The 14,991-nt window shown below is 47.7% G+C and overlaps 1 protein-coding gene across 1 annotated transcript in view; it reads right to left on the reverse strand.

Annotated features, from left to right (window-relative positions):
* TM9SF4 (transmembrane 9 superfamily member 4) overlaps nucleotides 1-14,991 on the reverse strand; it is a 58,541-nt gene that overhangs the window by 14,364 nt on the left and 29,186 nt on the right. The window contains exons 3-10 of the mRNA XM_007122338.3: nucleotides 14,508-14,607; nucleotides 9,574-9,742; nucleotides 9,345-9,474; nucleotides 7,990-8,113; nucleotides 6,373-6,491; nucleotides 6,158-6,269; nucleotides 4,743-4,813; nucleotides 500-632 (exon numbers count right to left, since the gene is read on the reverse strand). Coding sequence (XP_007122400.1) covers nucleotides 500-632; nucleotides 4,743-4,813; nucleotides 6,158-6,269; nucleotides 6,373-6,491; nucleotides 7,990-8,113; nucleotides 9,345-9,474; nucleotides 9,574-9,742; nucleotides 14,508-14,607 — 958 coding nt within the window. The remainder of the gene's footprint in view (nucleotides 1-499; nucleotides 633-4,742; nucleotides 4,814-6,157; nucleotides 6,270-6,372; nucleotides 6,492-7,989; nucleotides 8,114-9,344; nucleotides 9,475-9,573; nucleotides 9,743-14,507; nucleotides 14,608-14,991) is intronic.

Genomic DNA, 14,991 nt, shown 5'->3' on the forward strand with positions numbered 1-14,991 from the left:
ACATGTCAGCAAAAAAAAAAAAAAAAAAAAAAAAAGAAGTTAAAATGGTAAAAAAAAAAAAAAAAATTTAGGCAGATTGATTTCAGAACTGCCTGTAACTACTATATATTCATTTTGGGGGGGGTGTTTTCTGAGAAAAAAGACCTGATTCCAGTCCTAATCCTGGTGCTGAAATGGGTAAGTCACTTAATGCCCGACTGCAAAAGGAGGCCAACCTCAGAGTGCTGATATGTGGCTTCACTGGTGGTGTGGATGTCGGGGGCTATTGATGGTGCTGGAAAGATCTGAGGAGGAGCAAATCACCAGGGCCTGTGGCTGAGAGGACCAGCCCTCTTGCTGGGATTGACGGCTCTGTCTGGCCCAGCGATGTTGACATGCACCCCCGCCCCAGGAAGGGAAGCCCACCCTTTTCTCGGACTCAGGCCTGTGCTGCTCTGGTGACCACAGCTCCCCCTCCCCAAACCCCCACCCCACCTCCACCCCTGCTGGGCTTACTCACAGATGACGATGAGGATCATACAGAAGAGCTGAATGCCTGAGCCCAGCAGGGAGCTGAGGATCATGGGGTACTGGGGGGGCCTGAAGACGTCGCCATGCACCAGCTTCCACCCGGACTCTTCCATCGTGTCTTCCTGCAGCAAAGGGCCAGAAAGTGAGGATCTTCTTGGGCTCCGGACAAGGCAGCTCCTGCAGGGACCACCCCCAAGGACCCACATCCCTGACCAGGGCTGAGGGTCCCTCAGGTGTCAACCAGCTCCACTCTGACACAGGAGTATAAGTGACATGAGAACGTACTTCCCAGAGAACTGTCACACGGAAAAAGGAGGGCACAAACATGGGCTTACAGCTATATAAAAGGAAAATCTCCTCTCCACATTCCACAAACCAAATGCATGGAAAAATAATGTAAAACAGCACACTAAAATGTTAACTGTGATAGTTTTTGAGTGGTGTCTTTAGAAGCAATTTATTATTTTGTAACTAATTATAAAAGTAATATAGGCACACCTTATTTTACTGTGCTTCATTTTACAGCACTTCGCAGATATTGTATTTTTTTACAAATTGAAGGTCTGTGGCAACCTGCATCAGGCAAGTCTATTGGCAACATTTTTCCATTAGCATTTCCTCATTTTGTGTCTCTGAGTCACATTTTAGTAACTGTCACATTTCAAAATTTCTCATTATTATTATATCTGTTATAGTGATCCGTTATCAGTGATTTCTGACGTTACTATTGCGATTGTTTTGGGGTGTCGTGACCTGTGCCCATATAAGATGGCAAACTTAATCAGTAAACGTGTTCTGATTGCTCCACCAACCAGTTGTTCCCCCATCTCTCTCCCTCTCCTCCAGCCTCCCTATTCCCTGAGACATAACAATATTGAAATCAGGCCAATTAATAACCCTACAATGGCCTCTAAGTGTGTAAGCTAGAAATGATTAAGCTTAGCAAGGAACATGTGTCAAAGGCTGAGATTCCTGAAAACTAGAACTCTTGCACCAAATAATTAGCCAAGTTGTGAATGCAAAAGAAAAGTTCTTGAAAGAAATTAAAAGTGCTACTCCAGTGAATACAGGAATGATAAGAAAGCAAAACAGCCTTATTGCTGTTATGGAGAAAGTCTGAGTGGTCTGGATAGAAGCTCAAACCAGCCACAACATTCCCTTAAGCCAAAGCCTCATCCAGAGCAAGGCCTAACCCTCTTCAAGTCTAGGAAGGCTGAGAGAGGTGAGGAAGCGGCAGAAGAAAAGTCTGAAGCTAGGAGAGGTTGGTTCATGAGGTTTAAGGAGAGAAGCCCATCTCCATAACATAAAAGCGCAAGGTAAAGCAGCAAGTGCTGATGTAGAAGGTGGCTACACTAAACATCAGATATTCCATGTGGACGAAACAGCCTTCGATTGGAAGAAGATGCCATCTAGGACTTCCATAGCTAGAAAGGAGAAGTCAATGCCCGGCTTAAAAGCCTCAAAGGACAGGCTGACTCTCATTAGAGGCTAATGCAGCTGGTGACTTTAGGTTGAAGCCGACGCTCATTTACCATTCCGAAAACCCTGGGGCCCTAAAGAACTACGCTAAACCTACTCTGCCTGTGCTCTAGAAATGGGACAACAAGCCTAGATGATAGCACATCTGTTTACAACATGATTTACTGAATACTTTAAATCCACTGTTGAGACCTACTGCTCAGAAAGATTCCTTTCAAAATATCCCTGCTCATAGACAATGCGCCTGGTCATCCAAGAGTTCTGCTGGAGATGTACAATGAGATTACTGTTATTTTCATGCTTGCTAACACAACATCCATCCTGCAGCCCATGGATCAAGGGGTCATTTTGACTTTGCAGTCTTATTATTTAAGGAATACATGTCATAAAGCTATAGCTGCCACAGAGTGTGATTCCTCCAATGGATCTGGGCAAAGTAAACTGAAAACCTTCTGGAAAGGATTCACCGTTCTAAATGCCATTAGGAACATTCGTGATTCATAGGAAGAGGTCAAAATACCAACACTAATAGGAGTTTTGAAGAAGCTGATTCCAGCCCTCATGGACGGAGCTGTGGGGTTCAAGACCTCCGAAGAAGAAGTAATTGCAGATGCAGTGGAAACAGCAAGAGAACTAGAAGTGGAGCCTAAAGATGGGACTGAACTGCTGCCATCTCGTGATAAAACTTCAACGGATGAGGAGTTATTTCTCACGGATACGCAAAGAAAGTGGTTTCTTGAGACGGAACCTACTCCTGGGGAAGATGCTGTGAAGATTGTTGAAACGACAAGATAGGATTTAGAATGTTATATAAACTTGGTTGATAAAGCAGAGGCAGGGTTTGAGAGGACTGACTCCAATTTTGAAAGAAATTCTGCTGTGGGTAAAATGCTATCAAACAGCATTGCCTGTTTACAGAGAAACTGTCCATGAAAGGAAGAGTCAATTGATTTGGCAAATTTCACTGCTGTCTCATTTTAAGAAATCGCCACAGCCAGCCCAGCCTACAGCAAGCAACACCCCGGCAGTCAGCAGCATCAACACTGAGGTGAGACCCTCCACCAGCAAAAAGATTAGGACTTTGCCGAACGCTCAGAAGATGGTTAGCATTTTTGGCACTAAAGTATTTTTAAATTAAGGTATTTTTTTTAGACATACCGCTACTGCACACTTTAACAGACTGCAGTATGGTATAAGCATAACTTTTGTATGCACTAGGAAACCAAAAAATTTGTTTGACCCCCTTTACTGTGATAGTCACTTTATTGTGATGGTCTGGAACTGAGCCCGCAATATCTCTGAGGTATGTCTGTATGTGTCCTTCCTTGTGTAATAAGTAAAAAAAATTTTTTTGATATACGGCATGATATTCAAATGAACAAAAAGTAGTAAATGAGCATTGTAGACCATTTTTTAAAAATCCAGAAAGACTGAACAAAAAATATAAAACTCATAAACATTCATAGATTAAAAAATAAACCAGAAAGATAGAGAAAATGATTTATATACTTAATAATACCACTGTTTTGACATATTTCCTTTAGTCCTTTATGTATGTACATGTGCATACGTATATATAATTTTTAACAATAAAATACTGTATTTACTGTGTAACAATACTTTGTTATTTTAAGCTGACGTACGGTCATGAGCATTTCCTTATGTCACTAAACACTCTCTACAATTACTATTTTAACGTCTGTACAATTTTTCATTGTGTGGCTGTACCATAATATAACCAATCCATTATTATGGAATATCAGGCAATTTCCAGGTTATTTAAATGATAAAAAAAGCTACAATAAATATTTCTAGACCAAATTTTTGTGGTTTTAATGCTTTCCTTAGGAAAATTCTAGAAGATAGTGGATCAGAACAAGTTAACTAGGACTTCCCCGGTGGTCCAGTGGTTAAGACTCTGTGCTTCCACTGCAGGGGGTGAGGGTTCGATACCTGGTTGAGGAACTATGATCCCACAGGCCGCACCAAAAGTTAAAAGTGCAGCCAAAAGTTCAAAACAAAACAAACAAACAAGTTAACTATTTGGCAGTTCATGCTATGTACTGCCAATTAATAACTTTTCAGAAATCTACCAGTTTACACTTGCACGGGTGGCATGAAAAGGTGCTTATCTCACATGAACCTTGCCGGCAATTAGTACTATATATACGAATCTGTGCTAATTTGAAGGTCCAAAACTGTCTTCTCATGACTGTTTGACACTGCATGTTGGGGGCTTATCCCTGAGGTAAAACAGTTTTTCACATGTTTACTGGCCATGTATGGTTCCTTGTCTGTAAATTTTTTGTTCATTATCACATTAGAGACTTTAGTGTTTTTTTTTTTTTTTAGAGATTTTATACCAGTTCTTTTAACTATCATCTTTTTAAAAATTTGTTGCATATATTGTTTTGCCATTTCACTTTTCTGTTGTTTATATATCTTAACATGCAGGATTAAAGTCAAATTAATCCAGTTTTCTTTCTGTGATTTCTTCCATTGTTTTTATGCTTGGAAATTAGAAAGCCTTATCCCCATCACTTTGGGTCATTAAACATTTTGTTTTCCTTTTCAATACTTGGTTTACGCTATGAATGATAACACACACACACACACACACACACACACACACACACACACACACACACAGGCACGTGCGTGCACGTGCGCGTCCTGGTCTGGTAGGCCCAGAGCCCCACTGCTAGACTGCCCTCCCTCTGCAAGTCCATCCCTCCCCAGCCAAGACCTCGTACAATGTCATCCTCCTTATTATAGTTGGCGATGTCCTTCCGGAGGGTCCGAATGATAATCATACTCAGGATGCCTGAAACAAACAGGGGCGGGGAAGAAGAGGAGTCGTCAGCACGGCCAACTGAGTCTTCTGTGCTGCTTGCCCTCCGGGCACGCGTGGCTTCCTCTAGTGGGAACTGGCTATGCAGCCGCCTCAGGTTCTCTCCTGGGCATAGCTCCACCCCAGCTACAGGGCAGGGGAAACAGAGGGTCACCCCCCAAGGAGGGGGAAGAATGAGCTGCTGGGATGGGCGGAGGCAGTCACAGGACACCGCTTGTATTCCAGGGAGAACAGCATCCCAGCTCCTCCAGGGCTTGGTCCTTCCAGCCTCTCCAGCCTCACCTCCTCCCAGGCTCGCCTCTCACTTGCCTCTGGTTATTTGTTGCTTTTAGTTATCAGGTCACAGCCCCATCTCTCTCTCACCTGCGTGCCTGTAACCCAGGCTGTTCCCTTTACCCGAATGCCCCACTCTGTCCTGACTCCTACTCACACTTCAAGACATCTTCTCTTCTCAACACCCCAAACGGTTCAGAGGCACCCCAATTTGTACTTGCACAGCACCCTGTTTACCTATCTAGGCAGCACAGTGTAGTGGTTAAGACAATGGGTTGTAGGACCTTGAGCTAACTTAACACTTTTTGGCTTAGCTCATGGGGCTGCGAGGATGGGGATGCATGTAAAGTGTTTATTAGCACAGCAGCTGGCCCCTGGGTAAATGTTTAATAAAGACGCATTATCTTTACTTCTCCTGATACTGAAACGATCAGTTTCATTCTACCTCTGACAACCACCCTCACCCTGCTCACTGTCCTCTTGCCATCTGGCTTCTCACCAAGCCTGTCTCACTGCAGGGCCATGACCCTTGCTGGAACCGTCTTTCCCTAGGTTTCTGAATGGTGGCTCCTCATTCAGAGAGGTCTTCTCTAAAGCAGCCTTCACCCTTTCCTCAATAGCCATGCATATGCTTCACAGCACTTAGCACTATCTGGAACCCCACTACTTCTGTGCTTTTCTGTCTCTCTCCTGCCACCAGAATACAGACCGTGAGGGCAGAGACTGGGTTGGGCTTGCTCAACACCGTATCTAGCACGCGGCATGGGGCCCGAACAGGATAAGCAACGACCAAACACTGCTGAATGAGTCAATGAAGGTGTGCGTGAAGAGGCGGCACAGTCTTCCCCTAGGGAGCTCTCCAGAGTAGAGGGTGAATCTTGTTTACCTCTGTGTACTGATGCCTTGCACAGAGCCCTAATGTCTGTTTTGGACCTATGCTTGGCTCCAAGAATACCCTAGAAGTCTCCTGGGAGTGATGTGACACCTCAGTCCCTCATCCCTCACCCCCTGTCCTCTCCACCCTCCAACCCACAGCTCTCTCACCTGACAGGAAGAAGACCACCACGACGGAGTTAATGATAGAAAACCAGTGGATCTGTACATCACTCATGGTCAGGTAAGTGTCCCAGCGAGAGGCCCATTTGATGTCACTCTCCTGGCGGTGGGGAGGAAGCAATTGAGAGTCAGGCCTCCACCTTGACAACTCCTGCTCGGACCAGAGCCCTCCTCCCCTGCTGTGGGCTCCAGCCCCTTCTCACCTCCCAGTGCACAGAGTAGGTGAAGTACAGCTGATTCTCCTTGGTGGGGTCAATTTCTTGGGGCGAGGAGTTGGTACCCTCAGGCAGGGTGCATGAGCTCTTCTCGTCTGTTTTGAGGTCTGTGAGAGACAGAGATTCAGTCTGTTCCTGCAAGGGCTGGTGCCACTACCCAGGGACTGTTCTGCGGGTGCCCTCAGAGGCAGCGTGCTGCGGAGCAGTGGCTGGGAGAACAGCTGGCAACTAGAGCTTTAAAACTGTGCTCCCTTGGGTGGGATGGGGAGGGTGGGAGGGAGCCCCAAGAGGGAGGGCATATAGGTATACATAGAGCTGATGCACTTTGTTGTACAGCAGAAACTAACACAGCATTGTAAAGCAATTATAATCTAATAAAGATGAAAAAACAAAAACAAAAAAGAAACAAAAAACTGTGCTTCCCAGAGCCCTGACTTTCCAAAGGGCCTTAGGGGCTGCAGAGAGGTGTGTGTGGGGAGGGGTCTGAGTCCCTATTTAGTCAAACGAATTCTTCCCTCACTCAATTCAAACATTCATTTGCTCATTCAATCAGTCCCATTCAACAGGCAAAAACAACACTGACTCACTCTCTCATACGTTCACTCACTCATTTAGTCCCCAGAGTCCCGGCACTTTAGTAATTCAATCACTCAGATGCTTCCTTCCTTCATTTACACATTTGTTCATCCTGCTACCTGTCCATTCATTCAACCAACAAACATACAATAAATAAGCACCTACTATGTGCCAGGTACTGTGCTGGAGAGAAAGTGGTGAGAAAAGGAGACAGGGGCTCTAACTTCGAAGAGCCAGTGGAGGAGCAGCTGCTGTCGAACACTCACACAGTAAATGTCAAGCTGTAACCATGACACAGACGGGAGGAGAGGCAGTATGATGCCCCGAAAGTGCAGGGTCTATGTTTCACATAAGACTTCTGCGTATGACTTTGTTTGACTACGAGGTGCCACAGCTTAAAAAAACTCCAGAAACTCACCACCACTGTGGACAAAAGGCCAGGCATGCTAAATGGAAGTGCGCCCTGTGGTGAGCTCGGGCTGCCAGGCAAGGTGAGGCCGACCAGATCCTGTCAGGCCCACAGGGCTGGGCCTGGGCTCTCAAATTCCTGCACAGCTGTTCACCCGGGGCCAAGTTTAGTCTATGCCAATCACTCACACAGAGGAGCAGAAACACTGAAACCAACTGCCCAACAGCTCTGTCGGTACCCCTGCCCCTTGTTCTTCAACCCTTCGCTCTTGAGCTGGCTGGTTCTTGTGATAGGCCCAGCAAAGCCCCAAACTGCTGTTTGGTCTTGGCCAAGCCACTGACCTCTCTGAGCCTCTGGTTCCTATCATAATCAGCACATTACCTCGCGGGGTGGCTGGGTGGTGGTAAGCTGGTAAGGTGCTGTGCCGGGCCAGGAGACAACATGTCAGCTCTCCTATTGCCCCCACCTTCTCTAATGGGAATGTAGTGACCCTACCTTGGCTGGGCCCGTATGCCACACTGGGGCCTATCAGCCATTTCAGGAATCAAGGGTGCAAAGACCCTGGGTGTGAAGCCCAGGCCCGTCCAGCCCTGCCCCTCTGGTCACACCTCCCCACTCACCCTCCAGCCTGATGCTCTGGGGAATCACCTCGAAGCGGACGACGCGGTATGTGTGCTCCTGGTCCTCTTCCAGGTCCTCCCGGTGGTAGTAAAGGATGAACGAGAGGTGATTGTGCAGGTAGATCTAAAACAGAGCAACGAAGAGAACAAAATAGCTAGGAGCCAAGAAACCACCGGAAAAATCACACAGGGTGACCAGCCAGGTATTAGGTCCCTTCCCTCATCTAGCAGACCCAACTGTACCAGTGTTCCAAAAACACTGCTCTTATAGCAACCCGCTACTCATGAACCCTCCAGGGCTCTGTGGGGCTTACTAGGTACAAGTTCAGACCCCTTAGGCTGGTATTCAAGGCCTTCTGTCACCCTAACATACCCAGCTGCCGTCACCCTCTCAGATATGTTAGTTCGCCTGGTCTCCCTGGGTCCCTCCCTGCCCCGTGAACAGTCCCCACCCTGAACTCCGTTCACAGCATTCACTTAACTAGAATGCCATCCCGACTGCACTCAGCTCAAGCCTACCTGTTTTTCAAGGCCCACCTCCTCCGTGACAACCTGAACGCACATTAGCTCCCTCTGAACTCCTCGGGCACTGACTGTCAAAGCAATGGCACCGTCAGGATTGGGACTTAAGATCCAGGATCTTACACTGTCAGTTCTCTTCCCAGTTATGAAAGAAGCCCTTGGAGGACAGGGATTGTGCCTCAAAAGAAATGCTTTTGTTCTTTACTCCCTAAGTAATATGTGTTCAGTTTAGAAAATGACAAATATAAGAGAATCACTGTTACAATCAATGCCATTAGCATATTTCTCATTGGCCGTGCTATAAAGTGCTTACACAGATTATCTGATTTACTCTGCACGACAACCCCAAAAGGCAGGTATGGCTATAACATACATTTTACAGATAAGGAACCCAACGCTTAGAGAGGTGAAAGAGGTAGGCTTAAGGTCACTCACCAACTAGTAAGTGGTGAAGGCAGGATTCAAAACCCAGGGAACCTGCATGCTCTTGACCACTACTGAGCTCTCTCTCTTACATACTGATGAAATTCCAGACTCCTTTTTTTTTGGGGGGGGGGGTTAATCTTATAATCCATATAATCATATATTTATGTGGAATCTGAGTTTTTAGGCACTGCGCCTTCCACCTCCCGTGTAGCATCCGCCAGAGCCCAGCCCACAGCACTCAGACTTCTTGACAGGCCATGGCCGGGGGCACCAGGAGGAACTTGTCTTGGCCATCCCCATCTTTCCTAAGCCTAGAGCTACATGTTTCCCCCTCCTCTGTGGCCCCAAGTGCCCGTGACTTTGGGGAGTGGCTCCCCCAGCCCTCTGAGCACATCAAGACACTCTACCTTGTTGACATCCGTGAAGCCGAGCCGGTAGCCGTGTTCAAACTGCACGTCTTTCTCCTTCTTCTTGTCATCGCCGTCGCGGTTGGAGTAGAGTTCCAGCCGGGTGGCCACAGGCAGGTTGTCTGCAATGCTGGAAACCCAAGGCCCCACTCAGTCCCTCAGACCGCCTCTCCCTCAGTGCCCTCCCCTATGGGAACTCGAGGCTGGCAGGGAGCAGAGGACAACTCACAGGTGGACATAGTAGTCCTCTGAGATCCGCTCGGCCACGAGCCGGCTTTGTTCCACGGTCAGGGTCACCGGCTTGTTGGACTGGCTGCACAGAACCTCACACTTCTTTTCGCTGTTCATGAGAACCTGGAAAGGGGTGTTGACAATCCGGTCCCCTCTCAGCACCTCTCCTGCCGTAAGAGAGACAGATGGAGCTCAGAGCTTCAGCCCTGAGGTTGCTGAGGTCAGCAGAGCCACGGAGACACAGGGCCCACCCGCAGGGCCTTCAGCAGTCCTGCAGCCTGGCACTCAATGCATTACCCTGCCCGTTCAGGCCAGGCTTGCCCACCTGACGCGCCCCTGTTGTCCCTCCTCTCCCTTTGTGCTCTAGCACCACCAGACTCTTCAGAGCGCATCAAACATGCCACGTCATTCCACGCCTCTGGGGCTCATGTCGTTTCCTTTGCCTGGAGTGCCATTCCCTGCCCCACGTTTCTGGGAAACTCTTCCTCACCCTTCAAGCTCAGCTTCTATTCCACTCTCCAGGAAGCCCTTCCTGACCTCCTTAGGACTGAGTTTGTGACTCCCTCCTCGGATTGCCCTCTGCACAGAGGCAGCATCGTACAGTGGTGAAGAGAGGGCTACTGAACCCTGGCTCTGCCACTGACTAGCTTAGCAGTCTTGGTAAGTACCTTAACCTCAATGAGCCTCAATTTCCTCATCTGTAAAATGGGGATAATAGTACCCATCTCACAGGGTTACAGTGAGAAATAAAGCACCAGGCACAGAGTGGGAAGACAACAAATACTATTTTTATCACCAGCATCACTTCTGCACCTTTTCATATGTCAGTGATGTGACTTTGCACAATATGTTGATAGGTTAAGTTTCTACCCTCATACCTCATTATGAGCTCTTTAAGGGCAGATAATGTTTCCTATTTATTTCTCTGTCTTCAGATCCTGGTTCAGGGAGGAAGGGAGGTAGGGTAAAATCCAGCACCTGAGATTTTTCAGCCAAAACATCTTTTTAACTTAACAAACTGGCACACCCCTTGCATGCCTACTGCCTCAGATAAACCTGCTGCCAGACGTCCCAAGAGCAGGCACCGAGCAGTTAGGGCCTGTCAACTAAACCCAACGGTGCTTTCATTCGGAGCCATTCTAACACTTCTACTGGGATGAGGTGGAACTGGGGCAAGCCGAAGGAGACCCACCAAAGCCCACAGGCGGCACTAATGCCCACACACGCCTTGTCTAACAGCTGCCTACCAGTGTGGACCCGCTTGATGTGGGACTCTTGGCCTAGTCATTCATTCGTTCATTCATCCATCCATTCCTTCCCAAACATCCACTGGATATTGGTTATGTGCTGGTTTCTGAAGAAATAATGTTGAACAGACATACGGAGCTTATGGTCTAGTGGAAAGAGACTGATTAATCAGGATAATGAGAAGGTACAGTACAATATGAGGAACTTGCTCTAGATGTGGGGGAGTAGGTCTAGGACAGCTTCTCTGAGGAAGTAATGCTTGAAGTGAGCTCTAAAGGAAGAGAGACTTAACTAGGCAAAGAGATAGGGGAAGACTATTCTAGACAGAAGGGAACAGCACGCACAAAGGCTCCCTGCCTGGTTGGAGGGCGGAGGGAAGGCAGGGGGACGACGCGGTAAATGTAAGAGGCCTGTACGGCTGCAGCGTACACAGCAAGGGTGACTTGAGGCGCGCTGGAGACGGGCTGGAGCTGGACCTCAGGGGGCCTGTGGGCCAACGGGAAGTTTGATCTCTATCGAGAGAGCCACAAAAACCAACAAAGGGTTTCTAACAGGGGTGGCAGAAGACATTATCCAATTCTGGTTACAGATCACTCTGGCTGTTCTGTGAAGAAAATATCGAAGATGCACGGAACTGGCTGGGGGCGATGGCAGTCAGCTATGCAAGTGGGCGGTGATGGTGGCTGGATTAGAGGGTATAGTGAGGGCGGAAACAAGTACACAGATTCAGGAGCTACTGAGGAGGTGAAATCTAGGGGGGCTGGTGCTGGCTGACACAAAGGATGAGTGAGGAGTGGTGCATATCAGGAAGACTATGAGGCTTCTACAACCAAGTTCCAGTTGGGGGGAAAATGGGAAAAACAGCAAATTTAGACTGAAGGCATTTTTTCAGTTTGGATATGTCAAGTGGCTATGTCAAGCAGGCAGTCAGATATCCAAATCTGAGGGTCAGAGGAAAGGTCAGGGCTATAGACAGAAGCTGTGAGTTGCTGGGATACAGATGGTAAGTGGCAGGGCCACAAGCTTTACCACGGTGGGGAGAACCACTCAGCTGTGCAAAGTAGCACTCTGACAAGAGTGGGTGAGGCCACTCAGGAGAGCGGGGAGGGTAAGAGGGGGCCTGGATGAAGGTCTCTACATCTCTCCCTCGCTTTCCCCCTCCTTTAGAAGGCTAGTTATGCAGGTGAGTCTGCAAAACCCAGGGATGGACTGGCCAGTGGGGGGGCAAGAACACCAATAAGATATCTGCATGGTCCACTGCTGAAATGATCTGGGTCATCCTCTGCCATTTTACAGATGACAATGCTGAGAACCAGACCCAGATAGTGACTAGCCTATGACAGTGACTGTGGTAGTGCTAAGCCCCTGGGCTCTTTCCTCTACACCATGCCTTACCACTCACTTCTTTTCAGTAAGGTCAATAAGGAACTCACTTGAGGAAAGGAAGAACATACACAGAGAGGAACGGGGCTGAAGATCAAGTAAGGTGGGTATCACTTCTTGATATTTAGAAATTATTGATACATTTAAGCCAAGAAAGAGGACATACTGGCCTGGAACGGCTCATTTCTAATACAGAAGTATTCATTTTAATTTTTAAAGCTGGGAGCAGACAGCCAGCCACACTAAACGAGCAACAAGCTGAGTGGACCCTCTAAGCGAGTCTGATGTTATACTCCAGTACATCTGCCGCAGACATGCCCCCACCCGCCCCGCCACGATATGAATCTCCACCAACACGATAATCAGGAGCACAGCCCTTGGACAGCCCAAATGAACCTTTCTGGAAAAGGCAGTCTGGACAACAGAAAGAATTCTGTTTTTAGAGTTAAAAAACCTGGGTTAAGATCTCAATTTCTCTACCCATTGACCATGTGACCACAAGCAAGTTTTTCAAACCTCTGAAGCTGCTGTGCCCTCTACTATGGCACGGGGGGCATCATACCTGGCATTGTTGAGTTACAGTCGGAACCAAGTAAGACAGTGCGCAGAGTGTACTGCTTAAGGCTATGGACCCCGAAGCCAGAGCTCCTGGGCTCTGCCACCAACTCGGCGAGTGACCTGTAGCAAGTGACTTCACCTCCTGTGCCTCACTTCTGTTATCTGTGATAAGGGGCTAGTAAGAGCAGCTACCTCAGAGGGCTGTTGTGAGAATTAACTAAGGTAAGCACAGATGCGCTTAGAACAATGCCCGGCTCATTGTTAGAGCCCTTTAAGTATTAACAGTGATGATGATGAGGACGTAGAGTACAAGGCTTGCGACCCAACAGGCATTCAATCAAGGCTGTTTCTGCTCCACTCAGGGAGGACAATAACTTTTACTGAATGACAACTGTGTGTCAGACACTGGGTCAGCAGTGGCGGAGAGAGAGAGACACGTAAGACATGATCCCGCTGCTCAAAGAGCCCCTAGGCCACAGAGGGGACACTACACAAAGCTGGAACGAGACACAGTGTGGCAGGATAACTTTTGTACCCGGAAGTTTCCATTTCTATGAGGCAGGAACATTCCCCAGCTTCACGGAGGTTAAGGCCACGCAGTATCACACTGAGGTGTGCCCAACTGCTCAGCCTTGGGCTGTAGATGAGTCCACCCCAGCTCACAGGGGAAGGGAGGAGCTGCTGTGAGGGGTGTGGAGGACACAACAGGTCAGGCTTCCCAGCAGCGGCAAGGTGGCCGGAGCACGGCATGGTGCGGAGAGAAAAGAAGGGTAAGCGGTAGAGGCAGCAGGAGCAGCCCAGGCCCCGAGACCGACCTCCGCCCAACTGTACAAGGCGAGACTTCGGGACTGGCGGTGCTGCCTGCTTTTGGTCGAGGCCTGCCCCAGCTGGTCTGGGACATCCAACACCTGGCAGTAGGTACACCTGTTGGCTAGGGGTTCTGGAAACATCTGAGCCATGGGTAGTCCTGATGGAGAAGGCAGCCCTTTCAGGGGACTGCTCAAGAGCCAGTTCTCTCCTTTCCCCTCCCTAAGCTATAAGAGAATAGGAAAGTCTCTTAAGTTCCTTGAAGTCAGGGAGGGCATCCTTCCAAGTTTTTATCTCCAGGACTTAACACGGAGATGGCAGAGTAAGTACTAATAATCATGTCCTCAATAGAGGCCACCAAATGTCTTTTCCTTTAAGCCTGAAATTCCACCAAATGAAGAATTATTTGAATTAAAATAAAATGGCTGCTATTTATGAACACATATGCCAGCCAGACACTGCGCTGGGTGCTTCACCCATTTGAGGCAAGGCCTGCACAGCTTAGCAAGAACTATGGCGATGTCCCTGCTTCCATTAGGGCCAGAGGTAATCACTCATTCTTTTACCTAAAAGCAGAGCAGGTTACAGAGGCCACAAGAAACAGAAGGGGATATCTAGAAATCAAGGAGAGCCAGTCGGAGCAGTAGCCAAGGGCTCCAGCTCTGAAGCCTGACTACATGGATTCCAAGCCCAGTTTAGCCATTAATTAACAGTATAACCACAGGCAGGTCACTTACCCTGTAAAACGGGAATAAACACCACACTACCTCCTTCGGGATGTTATGAGGATTAAATAAGCTAATCTGTACATAAACTATGTAGAATGGTGTCCAGCACATGGTAGGTGCTATATAAGGGTTAACTGCTATTAACATTATGAAAAGATCTGAGTTCCTCTTTGGGATAGCGTGACAGCAGTGTGAGAGAAGAACTTACCCAGATTCTCTGCCTTGTAGGTTATTTTGCTGGGCTGGCAGAAGGGCAGTGAGTAGTATTCATAAGGCAGCTGGGTGCGAGAGCTGGTGAGCTTCACAGCCTAGTGGGAGAAGAGAGGCCATTATTCCTCAACCCAGAAATCAAGATGACTGTTTCAGTAATCCTCCCTGGTACCCACTCATCTTTAGTATACTCGGCATTATTACCTAATAAGCAAACTAACCGCAGCAGACACAACTCTGGTATACTATACAGTTATCTCACAGTTCACTAGTTTTAGATTACATTATAGATTTTGTTTAAAATCACAACCAAATCCAATATATACTCAGAGTCCTTAACATGCTGATATCCTTTGACCCTATAATTTCACTTCTGGGTATCTTTCCTAAGGAAATAACTCCAAATAAGAGAAAAAACTTCAGGCACAAAGAGCTCACTCCTCATTCCTAACCACAGTGGTCTTTTGCCTCTAGTTCCTTGA

This window comes from Physeter macrocephalus, chromosome 14 (assembly GCF_002837175.3).
Source record: "Physeter macrocephalus isolate SW-GA chromosome 14, ASM283717v5, whole genome shotgun sequence".
NCBI lineage: Eukaryota > Metazoa > Chordata > Mammalia > Artiodactyla > Physeteridae > Physeter > Physeter macrocephalus.